This window comes from Oncorhynchus mykiss, chromosome 24 (assembly GCF_057628025.1).
Source record: "Oncorhynchus mykiss isolate SJ-2025 chromosome 24, ASM5762802v1, whole genome shotgun sequence".
NCBI classification, from domain to species: domain Eukaryota; kingdom Metazoa; phylum Chordata; class Actinopteri; order Salmoniformes; family Salmonidae; genus Oncorhynchus; species Oncorhynchus mykiss.
In genome coordinates, this window is record NC_143045.1 from 11,801,338 (window position 1) to 11,823,403 (window position 22,066).

The 22,066-nt window shown below is 43.0% G+C and overlaps 2 protein-coding genes and 1 long non-coding RNA gene across 6 annotated transcripts in view; 1 reads left to right on the top strand and 2 right to left on the bottom strand.

Moving 5' to 3' along the window:
• LOC110503738 (ras GTPase-activating protein 2) overlaps positions 1 to 7,390 on the bottom strand; it is a 47,891-nt gene extending 40,501 nt beyond the window's left edge. For 2 of the 3 annotated variants that reach the window (XM_021582223.3, XM_021582224.3), the window contains exon 1: positions 3,215 to 3,554. In XM_021582223.3, coding sequence (XP_021437898.2) covers positions 3,215 to 3,272 — 58 coding nt within the window. In that variant the 5' untranslated portion in view covers positions 3,273 to 3,554. Of the gene's footprint in view, positions 1 to 3,214; positions 3,555 to 6,239; positions 6,314 to 7,070; positions 7,103 to 7,276 lie in introns of those variants that run through there. The other variant, XM_090218266.1, reaches the window with a different exon arrangement.
• LOC110503739 (uncharacterized) lies at positions 2,611 to 20,216 on the top strand. The gene is made up of 4 exons (XR_016491321.1): positions 2,611 to 2,695; positions 3,768 to 3,840; positions 16,912 to 16,996; positions 17,207 to 20,216. It is a non-coding gene; the product is annotated as an uncharacterized LOC110503739 (long non-coding RNA).
• Positions 9,563 to 21,734, bottom strand: LOC110503737 (zinc finger and BTB domain-containing protein 38). 2 transcript variants are annotated; one of them, XM_090218265.1, is made up of 4 exons: positions 21,614 to 21,734; positions 20,827 to 20,981; positions 20,210 to 20,283; positions 9,563 to 14,164 (listed from the first exon to the last, which is right to left on the bottom strand). In XM_090218265.1, the coding sequence occupies exons 3-4, from the start codon at positions 20,228 to 20,230 to the stop codon at positions 10,262 to 10,264; spliced, it is 3,924 nt and encodes a 1,307-aa protein (XP_090074391.1). In that variant the 5' UTR covers positions 20,231 to 20,283; positions 20,827 to 20,981; positions 21,614 to 21,734; the 3' UTR covers positions 9,563 to 10,261. The 2 variants fall into 2 exon arrangements, with proteins under 2 accessions (XP_090074391.1, XP_036817131.1); XM_036961236.2 differs by lacking the exon at positions 21,614 to 21,734 and having other exon boundaries at positions 20,827 to 21,157.
• Between the last annotated feature and the right edge of the window lie 332 nt (positions 21,735 to 22,066).

Genomic DNA, 22,066 nt, shown 5'->3' on the forward strand with positions numbered 1-22,066 from the left:
AATGTGGAAAACAGACTTATGACACCTTGGCAATTATGTCTATTTCTATCGACCTGCTGTTAATATGGTTGAGAATACTAAATGTGAACATTTAAAATCAGCGCTGTTCAATTCCGGTCCTGGAAGGCCTAAACACTTCTGGAGTCTGTTTTTCTACCTGGTAGTTCATTGCACTCACCTGGTGTTCCAGGTCTGAAATAGTACTTTATTAGGAGAGGATGAAAACCAGAAGTGGTTTTTATGTCTCTCCAGGACTGACATTGAACAGCCCTGATTTAAATAATAAAAAACACCCTAATGTTTCAACTGAAGTGTGTTCAGTTAGGACTTCTTTGAAGATGTATTTTTTGATTTCGACAAGTTCATGATGTGGCATGTAGAGGCCTAGTAATTGAATTTATGTATTCAGCCTGGATAAATGAGGATATGGAACTCAGGACTCCCTGAGTGGACTAAAATGGATTGTGTGAGTGACAGTAAGCCTGGCTGGGGTGGCAAGGTGTGGGGCGCACAGGGTGGATGTGGCCTAAATTGAGAGTTGAGCATCACGTAAGATGTGGTCAAAGACACAGCACATCAACTTCCTCCCAGCATGCTCCTGGCTCTGACAGTGGAGTGCTGATTCACAGATGTGAAACACCTCAGAAATCTCCAGCCAGGTAAACTGCTTGCACCTGAATCAACAGCACAGCAGCAAATGCCCTCTAAAATGGATATACTACAGCACCATAAGGACTGCACACTACAAATAACAGAGCTCTGGGTCTACATCTGCTCTATAGAGCGCTACCAGGTTCCTGTTTGCATGAATTTACAATAAACACTGCACTTTCATTCAATTCCAAAAAGACTATGACATACAGTAATAAATAGTTTCACACATGACTAAATCAAAACAATATTAGCATGTCTCTCACAACTTTCACTGAGTCCAATGTGTGAAGCTGTAAACCACAAGATTATTCCGTGTGAAGTGGTTGACAGCAGTCTAAATTGGTCCGAGAGGTCGGGAGGGATATATAAGGGTGAGCAGACTTTAATGGGGAAAAGCCAGAGTCAGGGATCAGGCTCTTTAACAGGCTATTAATATGTCTAATCCCAGAAAAGGGCTGTGAAAACCTACAGCAGAGCCCTGAGCTACCACTAAGCCCCGGTGAGCCCGACATGCAGGGGAGTTCAAGCCCTCGCTAACCTCCTCAACGCCATCCTCACAAAAAAACAAAAAAGTACTGGTCGCCGTGGAAATGGAGGCAAGAGGTCAAAGAGCAAACGCCACACTACTACAAACTTCTCTGTTTGTACTGAATAGACTACAACTTCCATTGACACTTTTTAGTTTAAGACATAAACAGAAACCCCAAGAGGAAGAAGAAAGGTTTCGTAAGATGGCAAACAGTTTCTTACCAAGGGTAGTTCCTCAATTTTTTAAATCTTGCTTCCTGGGTGCTCATCAATGCATGGTAGTGAAACTTTCATTTGTTTTGCAGCCGTTGTCTGTGCACACGCGAGTGCATAATGCGTTCATTTACTTTGCTTATATGCACACCTATGATGACTTTGTGCTGGTGTGCATGTCAATGTGTGTGCTCGTTTGTACATGCATGATAGCATCTGCAGAAGTGAGCATCAGAGCCAGAGAGAGGGGGAGGGGGAGTAGTGGTACTGGTACAGTAGTCTATAACCAAGGGCTTCTCATGATACAGGTACTACGATTAGTCCTTTTTAAATTGTCCAAGTGAAAAAACTGATAAAATGAGGAGTCACATCTATCAGACCATTGAGATAACCTCATATGTTTGCAAAATTCATACTTTACTAGACTTCCTGAAATCAAGACAGGTTTATGTACGCAATGCTAATTATGTTGTTCTCATTTTGCAGTAGATGGACAGTGTGAATGGTCTTGTTCTCTCTCACAGCCACCCTTACAAAGCTGACAGTATTGTATGTGTGCCAGTAACATTCCATCAAAAGATCCTGTTGCGGTACTGTGCTCATTCAAAACTAACAAACTGCCTGCATATAAAAGCCAGGTGCGTGTTTAGGAACTCAAGCAAATTCTTTTCAAATGGTCTTTGAAAAAGTTACTTAAATATCTGCCTATAGGCTAGCTGTTAATCACAGATGCAAGTCATGAAATGACATCCTTTACAGAGGATAATGATGGATGACCATTTGGAATTGTGTTTAGGACCTCAAGAAGTCTCTTAATTGCAACAAAAATGCATGCATCCGACATTCATGTAAAACAAGTAATTTCAGTAATCCATCTGTCTTTATGATTGACTTTTTGCACAGAACTCAACGAAATTACTAAGGAACTTTTATTAATTCCATTGAAATTAATGTTATTTTCCTGCTAAAAGAATAATGGACAAGGATATTTGTGACCAAATATATCCTGAAAATGTTTAAGTTCCACTCGAAGTAATTTCTTAAAATTCTGGGTAAATTCATGTTTTTTTTCTTAGAAATATGAAAGCAACATAAACCAGCAATTAGCTAGTTAGCTAACCCTGCTGGAGAATAGTATGGTTTAAAATTCTAAAATTATTTATCAAGTGATGACTAATCTGGAATAGTGTAATTTCGAAACTAGTTAGCTATTTCAACACAATTAACTTCAGCAGCTAACCAACACACGGAGACAACTTCCTGCCACGAGCGTTTCGCAAAATGAGAACAGAGACGCGAGGTAACTAACGTCAACTAGCTATGAATTACACATTCTGATTCGATAGCTATCTAGGTAGGATACAAAACATGGAAACAAGTTATCTGTATAGGGAGTGGCACAGTTTCACTGAAAGCACTTTACGTTTGCTAGTAATATAGACAGCTAGCTTAGCTACTTAGCTAATACTTATCTAGCCAGTTGATGTGTTTTGATGCGTGTATATGGAGAGCTAGCCACTGACTATACTAGCTAGCCCGTCTTTGCCTATGCTTTTGTCAGGAGCTGGCCTAGCTCTATTAAGGGTGACGTCGGATGAGGAACTGATTAAAATAAATAGCTACATTGCGACAGTGTTTTCTGCAAATATAAAACACGTTTGATAGAGGCCCGGGCAACATTCATTCACAACAATGTCTCATATCTTCATGAAGTGCCTGTGTTGATTGTACCGCGCCCCTTTTTTCCTCACGTCGTTCACTTTGTAAGCCCCCCTCAATTGAAGAATGCTGATACAATAAAGACATTGTTCGCACTTACATATCTTTCCCCGCAGGCTTTGTAAAATCCGAATTCTCGTGTCGTCTTCTTCCGCCATGGTCCGACTTGACTGTGTATATGTCGCTACAGTAGTACATTCAACGCTTAGCTATCATATCCGTTTATGAATGCAAGCGAAGGGCCAACCTACTGCAGCGTCACTACGAGCGCTATTGGCCGTATGCTGACATTAGACGAGACTGGAGAGACTTGTGTGAATATTCTTCACTGCACAGGCTCTCACAGTTGGTAAAACAAACGGAAGCTCTGTGCAGGATTTACAAAAAATATATAAAAGATGAGAGGATGCTCCTCTTTCTCTCCTGTCTCTGGTGCTAATATTTTGGTACCTGACCTTCAGACAGACAGCTTGCACAGACTATTTTAATTTCTATGCTTGCACTAGGAGCATTTCCTGATATTTTGGTATTTTAAAGTTTCAAATTTTCAGGCCTGCTGCTGATATAGTTTTGTATAGTTTTTTTTCTTCTTTTTTCTCAGTAATACAGGGAACTGGCTATGTTCACTTCTCTCATCTCTTTCTTATTTCAAGGTAGCCACAGTTTGGATGGTGGATTGCTTATCCAAGACTATTCAGGACATTCACAGGGACAGAGGGAATACAGGTATGCACATCTGCCTGTCCAAGGCAAGCATAAATGAAGGTGCCTTGTGCCTGTCTATCCGGGTGCCAATCTTCTTTACACCACAGGAACAGCACCCTAGACCCAACCTTATACTAACTTTAGAAAACCATAGCCTCAGCCTTATCTTCACCCATTTTTTAAAACTGTAACCCATGTCCTTATAACCCCTAACCTTAGCCCCAGTCCATCTTGACCTCAAAACCGAACCCTTGTGCCCACTTTATTGCAAGCCCATTTGAAAACCTTAATCCTAACCCTGACCTTATTTCGATATGAGTGATTCCTCATGTAATTTGAACAAAAATACCATGATTTGAGGGATTTTCACGAAATGTAAAATCCATAGAAGCGTCCTTTTGGAGGGAGGATTGTTGACATATATTTGACATTTGTATCTCTCTTAGAAGTAAAGTCCCCTGTTTAGAGGACCTCTGTGGTTCTGGTACTGGTTCCAACACACATTTTCGCTTATAAGTCGATCTGTGGACACGGTATATTGAAAATGCTTGTATTGAGCGATAGCCCTGGTTTCCACAGACACAGTAGTATATTTTGTCTGCCTGTGTAACAGGATGTTAAATCTGAATCAACTTGAAGCTGGGATGTCCCTTCTACCATTTAATTCGCTCTCCCGACTGTCCATCAACTCCTGGCTGAACCCTACATCAGATCCACTGACAAAGTGCACACCTGCAATCCTTACATCATAACGCAGCAGAAGAGAGGGGTTTCATCACAATAGCACATTCAAAGATCGATTTATAGCGATTAATCTAAAATAATTCATAGATTTTAAACAAGTCTATTTCTGTTTGTCATAGATGGACAAATGTAATATGATATTAATAGAGCTCTGTTTGACGTTCACAGCGCTGGGGGCAAATGTTTTGATCAAGACTGACCCTTAGAAAATATGCACATTCTCTAACCATAGAGATATGTATTTTACAGTTATAAGGAAGGTGACATATATTATAGTAAGTGATTTTATCATTTGATTATAAAGCACATGTCATTTCAAGCTTTATTCATACAGTTTTGTTGAATAGGAAATATACGTAAAATAAAATATTTCATATCTTCCTCATAATTGTACTGTGTACTTGCACTTGTGTCCTCAAATGTGACTACACCTGAGCAATTTATTAAAAAAATTACCAGAAAGGTGAGATTTGAACCTTTCTTGGATTATGACATATTACTAGTTATTATTTATGGTCCTCTTATGATTAATAATTACTTTCGGGCATTACTTAGATTACATGTAGTTACTGTACATTTAAGAGGCTATTAGAGCGACTGAATGCACCGATTTCGCATGTGTTAATCTCTTGCTCATTAAGGAAAATTAGATTTCAGTCTTTTTTGGAGGTGTGGTTCGATGTGGTAGTTGCTGATGTTTGTCCCCCATGAGACCATAGCCACAAAACCAGTATCACTTCCTCAAAATAGTCCGAATGAATCTAAGATAACTCGAGAAGTCTGTAATTTATTCTAAAGTTTTTGTCTGGGAGGTTTTAATCGTGCAATTTTACACCTAGCTAAGGTGTTTGGTGCTGTATTTATCAAGTAAAAAAATGTGCAACGTGTTGTCTTAATGTAAACAATGTCCGATCCGTGGTCCTGCTGGGAAGTCTCTCACTGTCTGTGAGTTTTGCGGTAGGATTGGATAGAGTGCAATCCCGGCAAATGTGTATCCTGTGTTAGTGGGCAAGTGAGCATTGTCGAAATCAAAACCCTACGCTTAATTAAGTCATGACAAACTTACTTACAAGACTGACTTTATTACCAAAATTATCCTATTTACACCTTGCAGTCAATTTTGACACTACAATACATTTTTTGGACTAATGTTGATGCCACAGGCCTGTTTTCTATCAGAGAAGTTGTCTATTGTCTTCAGTTGTACTTCAAAGCATAATTGAGAAATAATTAAAGTTGGAACATTTGTGACATTTTGGCCTTACCCAGGCCTCCTTTAAGGCTCCATAATGTTTCATCTGTAGGTGCTACAAAGTAAAAAATTGTAATTTGAAACTTTACCGCTTGCTCTGTAATATTAGTATTTTGATTTCAATAATAATTGTTTTATATTACAGAGCAAGCGGTTTCATATGACAGCAATTTCTGCTTTGTAGCACCCACATATTAAACATTATGGAGTCTTAAAGGAGGCCTGGGTAAATGTCACATTCCAGGTTCAATGAATTATTTCTCAATTATGCTTTAAGATACAAATGTCAAGTATGTCAACAATCCTTCCACCAAAGGAACCTTATATAGACAACATTTTGTGTAAATCCCTCAAATCTGATCATCTTTTTGTTCTAGTTTTGTGAGGAATCACCCATATGGATGTTTTATCTGTGACCACTTACCTCATTGAAGGAAGTAGATTAGATGACCAGATGCTTGTCAGGAGAGGAGACCAGTGTGATTCAATTTGCCGTTTCTATAAACCAGAGAAGTTTTAATGTGTAAACCTAACCTGCTTTGCATTTGGTTATAGTTATACATGTGTTCCTTATGGGTATCAGCCATGATGACTATGCTTTGAATTGTCAAATGTGTTATTCATCAATAACTATTTAGACTGTGTAGCTAGTTGTAAATAGTCAAACTCTCATGGCCTGTGACTCACAGCCACCTCAATGGTTTATCTTCATTAACACAGTCAACTTACTAATTGAAGGAGCAGAGAGTAGTCGTTAAGGTTTATCCAGAAGCTGGTAGCATTGAGTAACAAGGGGGTTGTGGAGGATTAAGGAAAGTACCGTAGTACCTAATAAACCTGTTACCAGATCAGAGCCAGTCCCAACTCCAGGGGCATGGAGAGAGGGGAACATCTGGATATTGTGTCATGTGGGCCAGACTCTAAAATGTTGAGGGATGATGGGAAAGGAATTAACTTCTCAGATTGGCTGACCCCAAGGCCACCAAGTGACTGTCCAACAGAGCACCAGAGTAAACAGACAGTCAGATTTACTAAGCATTTGCACTTTTGCAAAGTCTACACACTCTTAATTTACCAAAGGAAATACAACTGAGAAGTAAAGAGAGAGGTAAGAGGTAAAACATTTAACACAAAGGTAAAAAGAAGCATTCAGTAAAGAAAACGGTAAAAATATTTTATGGCTTAGATTTGTTTTTATTTCTAATTGCCTTATGAAAGTAAGAGCTGCAAACTCTGCATCAGTGCAAGGACTTACCAATTATGGCCTCCTGTTATGGAGCCAGATAGCTGCCAAAAGGTTGAATGTATGTATAATTAAGATCGTAAGAAAATCCATACGTAAATTGTTAGGATCAAAAGAAAAGCCATGTGTGAAACATGAAACTTAACCCTTAAATTAGATCTGTAAATGTACAAATTCTGCTACGACTATGAATTAACATTTATACGTTCAATTCTTACCTTAAGTCTCCCTTTACTCGGTTACAGATATTTTTTATACGTACAAACTTTTGTCATGAATGTGGCATCTGCAAAGGACATGAACCGAACGTAGCTAGTTGAAGTTAGTTAGTCAATCAAGCAACTCTAGCCCAGATGTAGAGTTGCTTTGCAGCATCCGGTTTCATTTCCAAAATAAAAGTCTAAAGCTTGTTTAGAACGGCATTCGATAACGACGTTATACCAGTAGATGGCGTAGTATAGGCTTGGGCCTTCAGCAAATGACTTGTGTGAGAATGATACCATAAAGACACAGAAGAGCCTTGTCTAGAATAACCACCCGAGCTGCAAAATAGAAAGTAAATATGATTTGGGCTAAGCCTATTCCGCTATCTAAATATGCCATGCTGTGTTATTTAATGGCCTTATAATTGCATAATACATGTTTATAGCCACGTGGAGCTACTGTGGTGATCATTTAACCTAATGAATCACACTTTTTCCACTATTTGGGAGCACAGACTGTAGGCCTTATGCGAATTCCACTCTATGTAGGCTTGTTATAGCCATTTGCGTTGCACAGTCCCATCACGCAGAGGCTATATCCATATCAATAAATGAGACAAAACAAAATATTGATTAAGTCTTCGCTATAACCTGTCCTGAGCGAAATAGCCAAGGCGTGCCAAATAGCCCATTCTTATTCCCAGATCTGTTTTCCCTATCAGCCACTGCATGTGCTTCTTCAACTATTTTGTTTAACATTTATTTAGAGGCCTGTGAGTTAGGGTCTCTTCTTAAAGGGAGGCCTATAATTAAAAACAGTTATAAAATTCATTATTCCACAAGACACCAGTACCTAAAATTACAGCCTAAATTGCAATGCCTTTAAGTTGAAGGCCTATTTAAAAAAATATATATATATTAAGCATTGAATTATTAAAGTGATAGGCTAAAGAACTTTTGGAGAATTATGTTCATTTTGAATACACACATGGATTTCAATAAACAAATGGATAAGACTGTTTTATTTTCTTTGATTTAGTTCCTATTGGAACTCAGACAAATGACTGAATGGATGACATACTGACTGAATTAAGGACGACTTAAATGTTCAAATATGTTGGAATTTAACATATGCTCTGGCTACTAGGCAAATAGGCCTATATTAGGGTATAATGACTATGGCTTCACGCCTCCACAAGGGCATCTCCTGAGATTGAGGGGTGCTTTTCTGAAGGTGCATGATGCTGTGGTGCTGCATGGAGATCAATGGCGATCAACTGGGCAGCAGTGTTATGGAGGGAAAAGCCTATAAGGAGACTATCTATCTAAGACCACTGCAACAGAGTTATTGTAAAGTGTGGGAATAAGCTTATGCCAGACTCCGCCTACGTTTAACCTCTCCCTTGTTCATTTCAAAGTCCATATGTCAAAGACCAAATTCATATAAATCATGTCAAATTATAAACCCTTCCTACAGAATATGCTTTGGCAAGATTGAGTGATGAAATACATTTCACAACACCACTCCAGTGATCATAATTAATTAATAGACTCACCAAACAGCTATTATTCTGTGTTTCATTACTCCTGGTATATACTACTGGTTATGATTGCAGATGGAGCCCAGAGAATTGCATGGTGCAATATTGTATTAGTCATATGTTGATAAGGTGTATGCATGGGGACGTCCACGTCACCCAGAGATATGCCCATGCTGTAGAGATACACCTAGCGGACTGAAACTTCACTGTTGTAGGCGTAATACAGCTAGTGCTATCTAGACTTGCGCTGGCAAACAGATCCATTACATTAGCTACCTAAATGTGAACTCAACTGAGGAGTAATAGAGAATGGAGACTTTTAACTTGAAAACGTGCAGGATACCTCTTTCCTGTTTCCCCGACTTACGTTTTTTTTTTATACTGTGTTATACTTGTTTGTGTAGCACTTCTTACAATCCGTTGGGTGTAAAATAACATTTTGTTGGTGAGATGAAACTTCCAAAACTCTGAAAGATATTATTGTATGTCAGAATTACAACACAAGATTTGTTGAAGCCTAAAATGTTAGTCCATAATTAACATGGTATTTGTATGTTCACAGATGAAATTTCACAGCTTGGCTTTTCTTACGATCCGAACGATTTACGTCTGGATTTTTGTCACGATACGTACATTCAACCTTTTGGTAGCTATCTGGCTCCATATCCTGTGTACTTATTTAATCCAACAACAGGAGGGTGTGTGTGTGCCATGCAATAATTAGTCCTCTTAATTCCAGAATGTAGCATAACAGCTCTTCTTGGCAATTCCAGACAGGTTGATTGTTTATTTATCTAAATAACCCAAGACACGTGAATATCAAAACAGGCATGTGTGCTCTCCTCTTGTCATGATCTACTTGTTCATTCATGAGTTATTCCCTCTGACACACAAACTGCATTTTGTCAACTTGTCAGTTTGTCAACTTGTCAGTCTGTCAACTTTAACACGTCATGTATATTATTTTGAAAGACACACATGGGGATTCTCATTCATTTTGATGGTGCATGTGGTGCTGTCATTGGTGGACAGACTATTTATATGAATGGTAGCCTATAAAGTCAAAAATGTGAATTACTATAAAGTGCAAATAACTATGCACAGTTAGCATATGTATAGAATATGGACCGCACAATCATTATGAAAGTCTCAAAAAGCAAAGAAAAAAGTACAAAAATAAATCCCCTTTTTTAAAAAGATTTGTGTTATAAGAATGAAGAAAATGCAATTGACATAGGTCCTCATATTCAATATCTGCTGTTCATTGGCAACTTATTATATCTGTTTTCCAGACCCGGGTCAAAAACATAATAATCCAATTATGTTTTCAAAGTACTTGAGGTGCGCTTGATTTAGTTTGGGTCCATTATTTTGGGCAAACTAACCTATATCAAGCACAGCATATTGACATATGTATTTTACTGTTGGTCTGCAACTTACTGCATAGGCATATAGTCACTTAAAAGTATTTCCCTCCTGAATGATAAGTATTATCTTTGTTAAAAGGACTCCTCTTTACACTGTATGTACACTTCTCTGACTTGGGCGAGGAGCGAGTGGTTCCCCTAGTGACGGAATCTCTTTTCAGATGTGTAGAAGAAGACTGCCCATAGCTAAAATGACTGTCTTCTCCTGGTGTGGTCAGAGGGGCCTTTTGACTGGGTGTCTCTCTACCCATAAAGTCTACTTGCTTCTGCCTTTTGGAAGTGAGGCTTTTCTGATGTTGCCGTTTGTGTTCAAAGCGCTTTTTAGACTTTCTATCCTGCTTTTCTGAAGGGGAAAGAGAAAAGGTGTCAGTGCAGGGGGGTGACATCGGAGTTTTCATGTTGGAGTTTCTCTCTTTCTGATAGTGTCCATCACTGTTTATTCTAAATCGATGTTCTTTTTTGGGCGCCACTGACATGTAGTCACCCGTGTCCTCCCATTCCTCATGCTTAGGCTCTATCTTCTCTGTTGAGAACCTGCCTAGTGATCCCGCTGGCACTTTGCTCTCCTTGTCGATGCTATATTGATCCTCCCCTTCCTCAGTTTTGATGACAAGCTTTTTCAGATTTAGGCCTAAGTCCAAAGTTGCTGGCCGTTTTGGGACTGTGGGGTAGTTGTCGTTGCTGTACCCCTTTCCTGCTGTCTCCTTGTGTTTTTTTTCATGGCTCTTCTTGGTTGCGAGGTAGAGGAAGCGCTGGGGGCAGAAGGAGCAGCGATACCGCTTCTCTGTGCTGGAGCTGCGAGCACAGTTGTCAAAGCAGGAGCCATTTTCCATACAGCTCTTGCATATGTAATCCCTGCTGTCCTCAGTGGCCTCGCAGCTGGCACTGGAGGTTTCCCTGGGGGGACACTGCTTTGCGCAGGTCCGACAGAAAGTTGGGTGGCAGCCAATGACATGTGCTCTCAGACCCGATGCCGTTATGAAAGTGCTTGCACAGATGTCACAGGTGTACGTCGTCTTTGGGCTGGTGTTTCTGAGACGTTGTTTCAGCTCTGTGCCCTCGCTGGAGATGCTCTCTTCAGCCCTTCTGCATCCTTTATCCACGTAGTCTTTTCTGGCCCTGGGCACTATTGAGGATGTCATGGAATAGCGTAGACGACGTCTCTCTTTTCTGTGTTTGGATCTCAGTTTCTTACTCTTCTTCTTGGGTTTGTAAGAGTAATAGGGACGCCAGAGCTTGTCAGCTGTGTCACGGTCAGTGTGGTCATCGCATGGCTCTGGCTCAATGACAGAAGTGACCTCTGTCCTGAAGCGGAGGCTGGAGCTCTCCATGCTGCCCTCTGCAGGCCGGCCCTGGTCCCGACACCTCTCCTCTACCTGGCTCCCACTGCTTATTTTTCTCTTCCTGGGGAACAGCTTGGAGCCCTTGATCCTCCGGCGAATGATGGCCTCGTTGCCAATTTTCACTGTGATCTGGCAGAGTGGCAGAACATGACCATCCACGGAGGGACCTGGACACGCAGGCGTGGCAATGTATGTTTCAGTTTCCCCCCCTGCAGTCTTGCTAGTGACCAGGCTCTCAGCCCCTGGCAGAAAAAGCTGACTGGTCATGGCTTCAATTTTCTGTGCTGCAGCAGAGAGCTCACATAGCCTGTTCAGAGAGCTGGGTGGGTTGATTTTTAGGAACGGTAGATTATGACTGTTGCCCTCCGGGTTCTTAAACCCTTGGAATGCGGCACCATCTCCATAGTCCAGTGCAGGGGACTCCCCACCTGCCTGCATTATGGCCAAGGGGGTTGTATAGCCATATGGAGGCACATTATGTTTGGAGTGAGAGGCCTGTTTTCCTGTGCCTGCATCTTGGTCTGCATCTTGGTCTACATCTTGGTGACAGGGCTGATCAAAACTGATGCGTGGCATTACTGATGCTACCACTTTTGGAGTGGCCATGAATGTCACAGGCATTGAGAATAAAGCAGCATCTTGCTTACCCATAGCGCCTACATCTTCAAATGGAAGGATGGGAGAGCTGCATCCCAGTGGGGCCTGCTCGCTGCCCTCCAGCTCCTCTGAATAGGTCTGACTGTAAGTCTTGTACCGTCTCTTTCTAAACTTCATAGGCAGAAGCCTGTAGAGTTTGACGGGGTAAACGCTGCCCTTAAATCCACCATTTGCTGACTTCTTATTCACAGACAATCTGGGATGGATTCCGTGGAAGGCCTTCTGATGGTTCTTTAGGATGTAGTAGGTCATGAAGGTCTCTAAGCAGAAGATGCACTGGTAGCGACGCTCACCTGTGTGCCAGATCTCGTGTTTGGTGCGATACTCGGCTAGGGCAAACACTTTATTGCAGTAGTGACAGGGGTACGCCCTCTGCCAGGAGTGCACATTCTCGTGGCGCTTCAGGCTGGAGACGGTCACATATGCCCGTTTACACACACTGCAGTTATAGACCCTCTGGCCTCCACTAGGTTTCACTAACCTATCTACAGCCTGCAGTGTTTTTGAGGTGGGGTTCATTTGGAGGCTGGTTGGAGGGAAAGGGTCAGGGAGTTCAGGAAGAGATAACTGGACATTAGTTACTGTATTGTCCATGCTTGGCATGCTGTCTGAATAATGGTCTGCTCCGTCCTCTTTGCCTTGGGGCTCGTGTTCAGGCGAGCCCCTCTGTGCTTTCGGGCACACCGTCTCGTGGTTCCGCAACCGCTTCAAATGCATGAACTTCCTGTGACAAAACTTGCAAAACAAATGACTGACAAACCTTTTTTTGTGCATTTCTGTGTGTACTGTGAGAAGTGCTTTATTGGTGAATATCTCTGGACAGTGCTCACAGCCATAGATTGATATGCTATCTTCTGTGTGGGGTGAAAGTGGAGGTGGGTCCAGTTCCCTGTAGCCATTATCCATGGCTAGAGGCAGCTCATTGGCCCTGCTTGTATGCACATCTGTCTGCGGGTATAATGATGGGGGTGACGTTCCCACAGGTTGTACAGTGGGCTTAATTAATGCCGGGCTGCTTCCAGTAGGATGCACAGGTTCAAGTGCTACAGCCAGTGTTGGAGGTGTGCTTTTATTCAAAGCGGCTCGTAGTCTGTGTCGCTTTTTGAGTGGGACACTATTCCTGTTGGTCAGTTGCCTTGATTGGGACTGTGTGGGTTTGGTGCCCTTCTTGTTGTCCTCCTGGTTGCCAGCCCTGTACTCAGTTGCCCTGGGTCCCTGGCTGATGACTGCGTAGGAGTGCTCCGACAGCGCCTGCATGGGCTCATTGTCCACCGCGAGGGGGAAGGGGGCAGGGCAGCCCGCTGGGGTCTGTCCAAGGTCAGGTGACTGCTTCTTCCCACTGTGCAGGTCTAGTGGGGTGAAGAGGTTATTCCCGGGACCCACCTCAGTGATAGAGAAAGCATTGGTGATCCGCGGGCCTCTTGCACTGTCTGGCTGATCTGGCCTGGAGTTCTTCTCCTTCGCTTTACGGGGCCCACGGGCCTTACTACGGCCTGTGGTCTTAACAGGGTTGGTTGAGGTCTGGATCTTTGGCCCACCTGAGTCCTTCCTGTCTTGTTCCACAAGTTTCTCTAAGAAGGGAATCCCCAGTCTTTTTCCAGCTGCCATCATGCATCTAGTGTCCTCTGTGCTAGGTGATGATGTCACCTTGGAACAGTAGATGAGGTTGAGGATGCTGGCAAACACCTCAGACCTCAGGTCCATGAGCTCCAGCACCTGGCTGGAAGTCCACACCTCAGGGGAGGTGAAGGCGCTGCGGAAGTATCCGCTGCAGGCAGCCAGGATGTTCCGGTGGGCCCGGAACTTTACATCCTCCACCACAATGGTGACATCACAGAAGAGGCCCTGGGAGCGCTGCTCGTTGAGCCTGCTGAGGAGCGCCTGGGGATGGGAGCTGTCCACCAGGCCCTGGGTGCAGGGAGACGCCACCGTCATCTGCAGAGAAGACATAAAGGAAACAGGCATTCTAATTGGCTTCAAAACATTGATAGCCAATTGCTTATGCACGTTGCTTATATTCACAATATGAAAACATTCATTACATTTGTACCAACTGAGTCCAGTTGGTAGAGGATGGCGCTTGCAACGTCAGGGTTGTGGGCTCGACTCCCACGAGCGACAAGTATGCACTTACAGTAATACTGTAAGTCTCTCTGGATAAGAGTGTCTGCTAAATGTAAAAAATATGAAATGACTTTCTGGAATGTTAAAAGAAAAAAACATGAAAGGGGTGCATACATTTTCCTATGTGGAATTGAAAATTGTGTTATTTATTCTGCGTTTTGATTCTCTGGTATTTCAAATAATTTAGGCTAGAGTTGTGCAAACAGTAACAATTCCTTCCATACAGAGATAGTCTAAGGAATAGGATTTAAGTTACTTTGATTGGGCATGGGCTGGATTTGGCAGTGATGGCCGTATGGAAATCAAGTGGAATGTGTGTCAGTTTTATAGGAAAGCAATCCAGCTGTTCTTACTTTGTCACACTAGATGGCAGCAACATTTAAGGAGATGATGCTGGCATGCCATACCTTGAAGAACTGTAGGCCATATGTTACTTGCCACAAGCCTATTCAAATAGATTAACCAGAACAATATCTAGTTCTCATGAGAATATACCAATGTAATACTTCTGTAAAAAGTTACAACGGCACAAAGATGTCCTCTTGACATTACCCTTAGAAAATGTTCAGTGCTTTGAATAACCATTGTACATGAAGAATTTATAATGATTCTATTTTGAAAGCCCCCCCAAAAAACGCCTGGAAATACACCTGGAAATAAGAGCACATCATTGTTTGAAAACCAATTAAATTCAACTCCTTGCTTACAGACACTATTCTATTTTACATTTTGAATAATTGCCTCGATTGTGATATATCTATTTGTAACCTATTCCTGAAGACTTATTGCTTCCTGGAGACTTTTGTTGTTGACCAAGCTGATGAGGCACATTAGGCTACTTAATGCAGAATGACTACAGTCTGGAGGCTTAATAAACCCTGACTAAGCATGCACTGGTGAAGTGCCTGAAGCAAAATGACTTCCACCCAGTGATACAGCTGGTGGAGTGGAAACTACAGTGAGGGCAAACATGTTGTGATTCAGCCAGGATGTGGACTCGTTCTATCTACTTCAGTCAGTCGTTTAATGCCGTTCCAGGTGACCAGCCATGCCAGAGTCATCGCCCTTACTGGCTGGCAGGTACATCAGCATATTTCATACTGAGAAGCACACTGGGTTCAGGTTGATGGCAGTATATGAGATGGGGGAGATTGTCTCCCCTGACACATTCGTCCTTTCTGCCCCTAGCATTAGTTAATTATTCTTAAGCACTGGAGGAATGTTTTGACCCACACACAGCTTAGTCAGAGCTAATACAGGGATACTTAACCAACACTTTATAATCGTGACGGGGCAGCTGCACTGGGCTATAGAGCCACTGTAGAGGAACGACCACCATGTTGACTCCCACTGAGACGATTTAGCTCTTTTTAGAGCAGAATTCAGTTGCTAATCCAGTCACGGCTCGCACTTGCAGCTTACACAAAACGCCATCTGTTTCACTATATGCATCTATAGACATCTGTAGAGCATTCCCACTGGGCACACGCTCGTTGCTTCCACGTGGCTTCCACGTCATTTCAATGAACTTACATTGAACCAAATGTGGAATAGATGTTGAATTGACACCTGTGCCCAGGGGGTTGTTTTATGTTTGTGTGTAATGGCAATAATATGCTGAGTCTTCCGATGCTGTTGCATGTGGGTCAATGGGATTTTCATGTCTCTTCTCTTTCTGTCTAACCTAAGAGAAAATGTAAAGAGCACATCACTTCCTGTGTGTTTCTCCCAGGGGTGTGCCTATGTCACTGTGTGAACTGGTCTGAGGCAACGCAACACCTCTGTCAGACTCTCGCACAGGATGATGCTTAGGTTACACGCAAAGGCAAATAGCTTCTGCAGTTAGCCTACATGTAGCCTACTGGTATCAGCATTCTTTTTTATTTTTTTACTTTCTGTTTGCATGACTTATTAACATGATTCTGCCTATATGCTGCTGATGCCTAGGCTATATTGTTCTATTTTTATGAGCATCCTGTGATTTTTGTCCCTGACTTCTATCCAAAGAGGTCTCTGGACACTTCTTTATTTTAAGATCAGCGTCACAACATACTTCCTAATGCAAAATGTCTTCTTTCCCTGTCAGACATCAAAGATGTAACCCTGATGTCCGGCAGAGGTGCTTCGGACAGCATCACAGCTTTGCTTACAGAGAGAACAAGGCTATCTGATGGTATAGGTCGGCTCTGCAATTGTGGCATTGTTGTTATGCATATAGTACGACCGGTTATACATATGCGCTGCGCTACAAAATGCTGTTACTGTAATTTTCCATGGCAGGGTGGCCATTTTCTATTTTCTTTTTTATCCTCGTTGTTGGTGTAGGTTGGGGTAGGTTAAAATGGCTGCCCGTTTATGGGGTACCGTTTGTCCCTGCTCCAGATTGCCATTAGACCATGATGTTGAGATGAGACCCCTTCTTCTTAACAAAAAGATCACTTTCCATATACCCTCGGTTGAATACTTCCTGAGAGGCATTCCTATTGCACCCAGTTGCTTGTTCACCTACATTACACCTACGTGTGTTTTAATATCATTGAAACTGTTCTCATTTTCAGGTCTGTTTCAACTGACTGTCCTAAGCATTACGTGCTACATATTACTCAGAAGAGGCAGGGAAGAATGAATAACCTAACGACAGAGGTTAGGTTTACATGATTGCACAGCGATAAACCATACATTCAGCCCCAGGCCATAAACACTTTAATTTGACTTAACATGTCTGTATTGAAACATAAAAATATGTAGGTTTTTTTGTAACTTAACTTATTAAAGTGATCACGCATCCTTGTTTGAAAAAAAAAGATAGCAAAAATCTGTATTTTATTAAGATTATTCTAATGTTTTCTCTAGGTGCCATGATTACAATATGGCTGGCAGCAGACCGAGAGAAGAGAAGCCTCGCTGTATCGCTGGGAAACAGCCTCCTGCCTCCCCGTCTGACAGGCCTCTGTTGTCACGGCAACATGCTGTGGCGCAGCGCATATTAGGATTCAGATTCAGATGGATGGCGGGGCAGGCGGGCGACTGCATTAGCTGTCTGGGGATTTGGTTTGGTCCTTCCTCACAGAGAGCCCTGCCTGTCTGCGAGCCCCAGCACTGCAGATCTCTCATGCTCCAACGCCACTGCAATGGAGTCTTTCCGCCCTTTGTTTCCACTCTGGATATGTGTCGGTCGGTGTGTGTGAGAGTCTGCAGCAGAAATGCAGCAGTGCGAAGGACTTTCTCTCTCTTCCGCTTACGGCAAGCGATGTGCTTCAGCCTTGATGCTAATTTCCCCTGGTTTGTGCCGCTTTCCATGCATTTTCATCTGGAAATTGCCTGCATGTCTGCCGGTTTCAGTTGATTATTTTCAATAAGGGCTGATATGACCAATTCTCTCATCTTGATGGGGTTTACTCTGTTCACATATTGAGCGGAAATGTTGAATTAGTCAAAGGATGTCTCTTTGCCACACCCTAGTTCACTGTGCCTTAGAATATCATTCGATGTGCATTTCAAAACCTGAAAAATGTAAATCCCCTAATTGCTGTGAACCACAAGGCGAGAAAAAAACAGTCTCGAATGCAAGCTGTCTAGTCAAACAAAGAGCGAAAATGTCATAGCAGAACCCACACTCAAGCCACCCCGTGCAATATGTGTATTTCTGTTAAAAAGCAGTTGTAGATTCGGTGGAAACGTGCAGAACATACCTTTGCGAATCAGAGAAAATGACACAGAAGACGAACCAAAAACATTACACAGTGTCCCCTCTACTGTACAGAAGAATTTTTGTAAAACTTTGAAAGGAAGGCGAAAGTATACACTTTTTTTCTAGACTTGTCGCTGCCCAGTGGTGCCGTTAGAGGCAGAGCTTTCGCTGTTGTCTTTCTTGCCTCTCCCTCTCTCACTCCCTCCCTCTCTCTTTCTACGCTGCTCACTCCAGCGCCAACGTCCACGTCCTTTGCCTCTCCCTAGGTCCTGGTCGAGTACGCCGCTCTCTCCTCTTCCACCCAGTCCTGTCCTGGCTTGCCCCAGCTCTCAGACCATTGACCACAGGATTCCCACATTAACGTTTAAAAATAGCTAGATTGGACTATGGGTCTGTCTGCTGCCTCTCTGCTGCCCGGGCAACTTGAGTCCAGCGGCATCTACTCTGCAGTCGCCAAGCAGGAAACGGCAACTTTATTAAGCATGGCTGAGGACGGTAAGACAGAGCGGCTCAGTGCTACATCACACACCCCTACGCCGTGCTGCACAGATCAGAGAAAACGCCTAGGCTGCACGCCTGCTAGCTCGGTTACAGCGATACAACTTCAACCATACTACAAAGCGCACCCACAATCACATTTCTGCTCGACCTCCACACCGACACCATTCATACTGTATCTTACAGGGAAGCTGGATCTGTAGCTCACTTTCAAACACGTCACATCACACTCGCCATCTGTCTCATGCCTATGCACACAGGCGCTTTCTCTTTGTGCTACCGTGTACACTCAAACACTCTCTCGCTCTTTGTCAGCACGTCTGTGTACATTGCAGTGCGTTGCCTCATGAACACAATTAGCCTGCTATGCTCTTGTTTGTATATAGCAGCATGATCAATGAGATATCGGCGACTACATATAGCTTATTTATCTCGCCTGCATCTGTGCACTTTCAAAGTTAGAAAAAAGGACTGAGGAGAGAGCTGGAGGAGAGGAGGACAGTGGGTTCGTCTTTGTAGAGGCTGCTGATGGATGGGAACACAGAGGGATGCCTCAGCACTGCAGAGTGCAGGGGGGAGGGGCTAAACCAGGCAGGCAGGGCACTGCTATCCCCACCAGCTGCTGTAGACGCAGACAGCCGTTTTATACGTATGAAAACCGAGGTTTTATCACAAGTGTTTTTGAATTTGCATAACGTGTCTCCACTTTCTTTCTGGGCTTAGGGATACAGCTTGTGCACCCGAATGTGAAAACCATGCACATTTTATATTTGACTTAGGTGTCAGAACAGACTGGCCTCATGAAACAAATGGGAGACATTCGCTGTGCACATCCTACCAGTGTTAGTTCAGTTTATCATCCCCATGCCTCTGTCCCCTTCTGTGCTTTCTCTGTCTGCTCAGCCGTCTGCCAGCTATTTCTGGTGCAGGCCTACCCGGCTTGATTGTTGTCGTTACCTGAGTGCAATCAAGGCCCCTGTCTGCTTGCGTTGGCCTGGGGAAGCAGTTCACTAGCCTGGCACCACGCCAGGCCTCACACTTCTGTAAGCCGCTACACTTTGGCATGACATTGTTGCTATGGCAACCGTCTAAGAAAACAGTGCTACCTTAAAAGCATGGTGTTATGGAACATTAAAGGTTGCAAACCTTACAGGGCCTGGGAGCGAGCCTCGTAAAACCAGAGGAAATATGATTTGCCATGTTGGGTGGCCACTATCAGGTCTCCATATTGCAATTTCTATTTATCTCAGTTTTTTCCCTCTGGTGTCTTTCCGTTCTCTTCCTCCATGCCTGCTATGTATGGTTAATGGTCTTGCCTGCTTCCTCACCCTTTTCCTGTATTCGTAGTCTTGCCTGCACAAATCGATTTCCACTGGTACACTGCAGACGAACACGACATCCCAAAACAAATAAGCCTAGCTCTCCTTTACCCTCCATGCTCTTTGTTCTTTACAGTTTTGAGAACTGCAAATGAAGTGTCTGCAGTACCTACCGTTTGTCTTGCCCACCACAACCCCTATCCCACATTATTTTAGTACTTCAAATGTTTTGCAAACTAAGAGTACAGAAAGAGCAGTTGAAATTTGAACAAATCATTTGGACAAATTATATTGCTATGAACACAGATGTATTATTTGTGGAAGTTGGAGAAATAAAAAGGATCTAACCTGCTGATTCATTGTTGCCATTTTCTGTGACGAATTCTTCTTTCACTCTTGAATAATTGCTTGGAGATTCTTCCCTGTCAGACAGATCACATATCAACAATGTTTGACGTGACTTTACCGTTTTACTTTTCACATTTCATCTAGTTTTAATAGAAATTGTGTAGATGTTTTCCTTTATTCTGACATCCTCGATTTGTTTGGCACACCCATCCATTAAATGCATTACAGCTGGGATATTTTCAAAACCACAACAAAAGGCATGCCTTTACTGCCTCAGTCAGTCTGTAGCCACTTGCTGGGGCCTAGACTAGAGGAACATTGATCGTCAGGGAAACCGAGCCCAGCTGGGGCCTAGACTAGAGGAACATTGATCGGCAGGGTAACAGTACATAAACACTGATCCTCATTACTGTTGCGCTGGCACATCCAACTCACACTTGCTCAGTAGCCGACCAACATTTTTCCTCCCGGATGGTCCTACATGCCCGTTCGCTGTCGCTATGGAAGTGAGCAGTCCCTCTGTGGAGTGTGTGTGTGTGTGTGTGTGTGTGTGGGAAGGAGAGCTCTAGCTAGCCAGCTCCAGACCCGCTCTCTCTGGGTCTAGTCATGGAATTTACCTTCAACCTTCTCCTCTGTTAACTGGTGGCTGGCTGCCGGTGTGTGTCTGGGCCCAGCCTGGGCACACAGATTCTGTCTCCAGTCCTCTCCTGAGACGTTGCCCGTCTGGAGGCCGATGAGGCCCTGACACTGCTGCGTCACTCCTGCTGCATCACTGACCCACAAAGAAGAGGGGTGGGGTGGTGGGAATGTGTTGCAAGGGATAAACGAAAGAGGGTGAGCTCTGCCTGAACACACAAATAGAGAGAGAGTGAGGCTTCCGGGCTGGTCGGCTGTCGCAGGCCTAGCCACTGGTATTCAGGAAGTAGAGCCAGAGACCGATCTCTTATTGTTACGTAATGAATATTTTTCCTCCCAGACCCAGCTGAGGAGGCGGTGTTTAGCGACTGACTCAGGCTAATAATAGAGCTCAGTACCATTCAGGGCTGTGTGTGTGTGTGTGTGTGTGTGTGTGTGAGGGAGACTGATCCATTTCGCTCCCCGAGGTGAGGTATTTGGACACAGTTGGTTGATTGAATGATTGATTGGTCGATTTTTACAACTTAAAGACACAGTTTTTTAATGCATGTATTGTTTCAAAACTTATCTCCATTGTCTCCTTTGTGATGTTGCAATGTAGAGATGTATTTTTATCAATAAACATGTTCTCTGTTTTACATTACTCTCCCCTTATAATGTGAAGGGTGAGAATTAGTTATTTTATTTAAACAAATTAAGTTAGGTTAATGGCACATTTTACTGATTTATACTACTAAAAAAAATTACAAAATCCCCAGACAATCTTACCTTGCAGTCAGAGGGTTCACACCTTTTTCTGTGACACAAGCTAAGTAGGCCTACCTTCGATGACATTCAAACTCATGCCTGTGTGGTTACAGTTCAACAGTAACGATTACGTTTGTCTGACTGGTAGCAGTTGTTTTGCACACGTGACCTTTGTTTTAGTCAATCCACCTCCTGACGTAAGGATCTGCACATCTCTGCCACTTTGCTCCCTCTGCTGGCTATAGGGTTTTTATCAGACTCCCCTCCTCACACAGCTCCTTCAGTACAGCTGGTTTTCAGCAGAGGGTGGTATGAATGAATGCCAAATTGTTTCTCTCAAACAGGAAATGCATCTCCAGCATTATCTCTGACCCATGATATCATAAGTAGCTGAATCTGTTTTAGGCCTACTCTTTATTATAACAGGCATGCATTTAACAATATGTTTAATACAATTGAAAACACCATACCAAT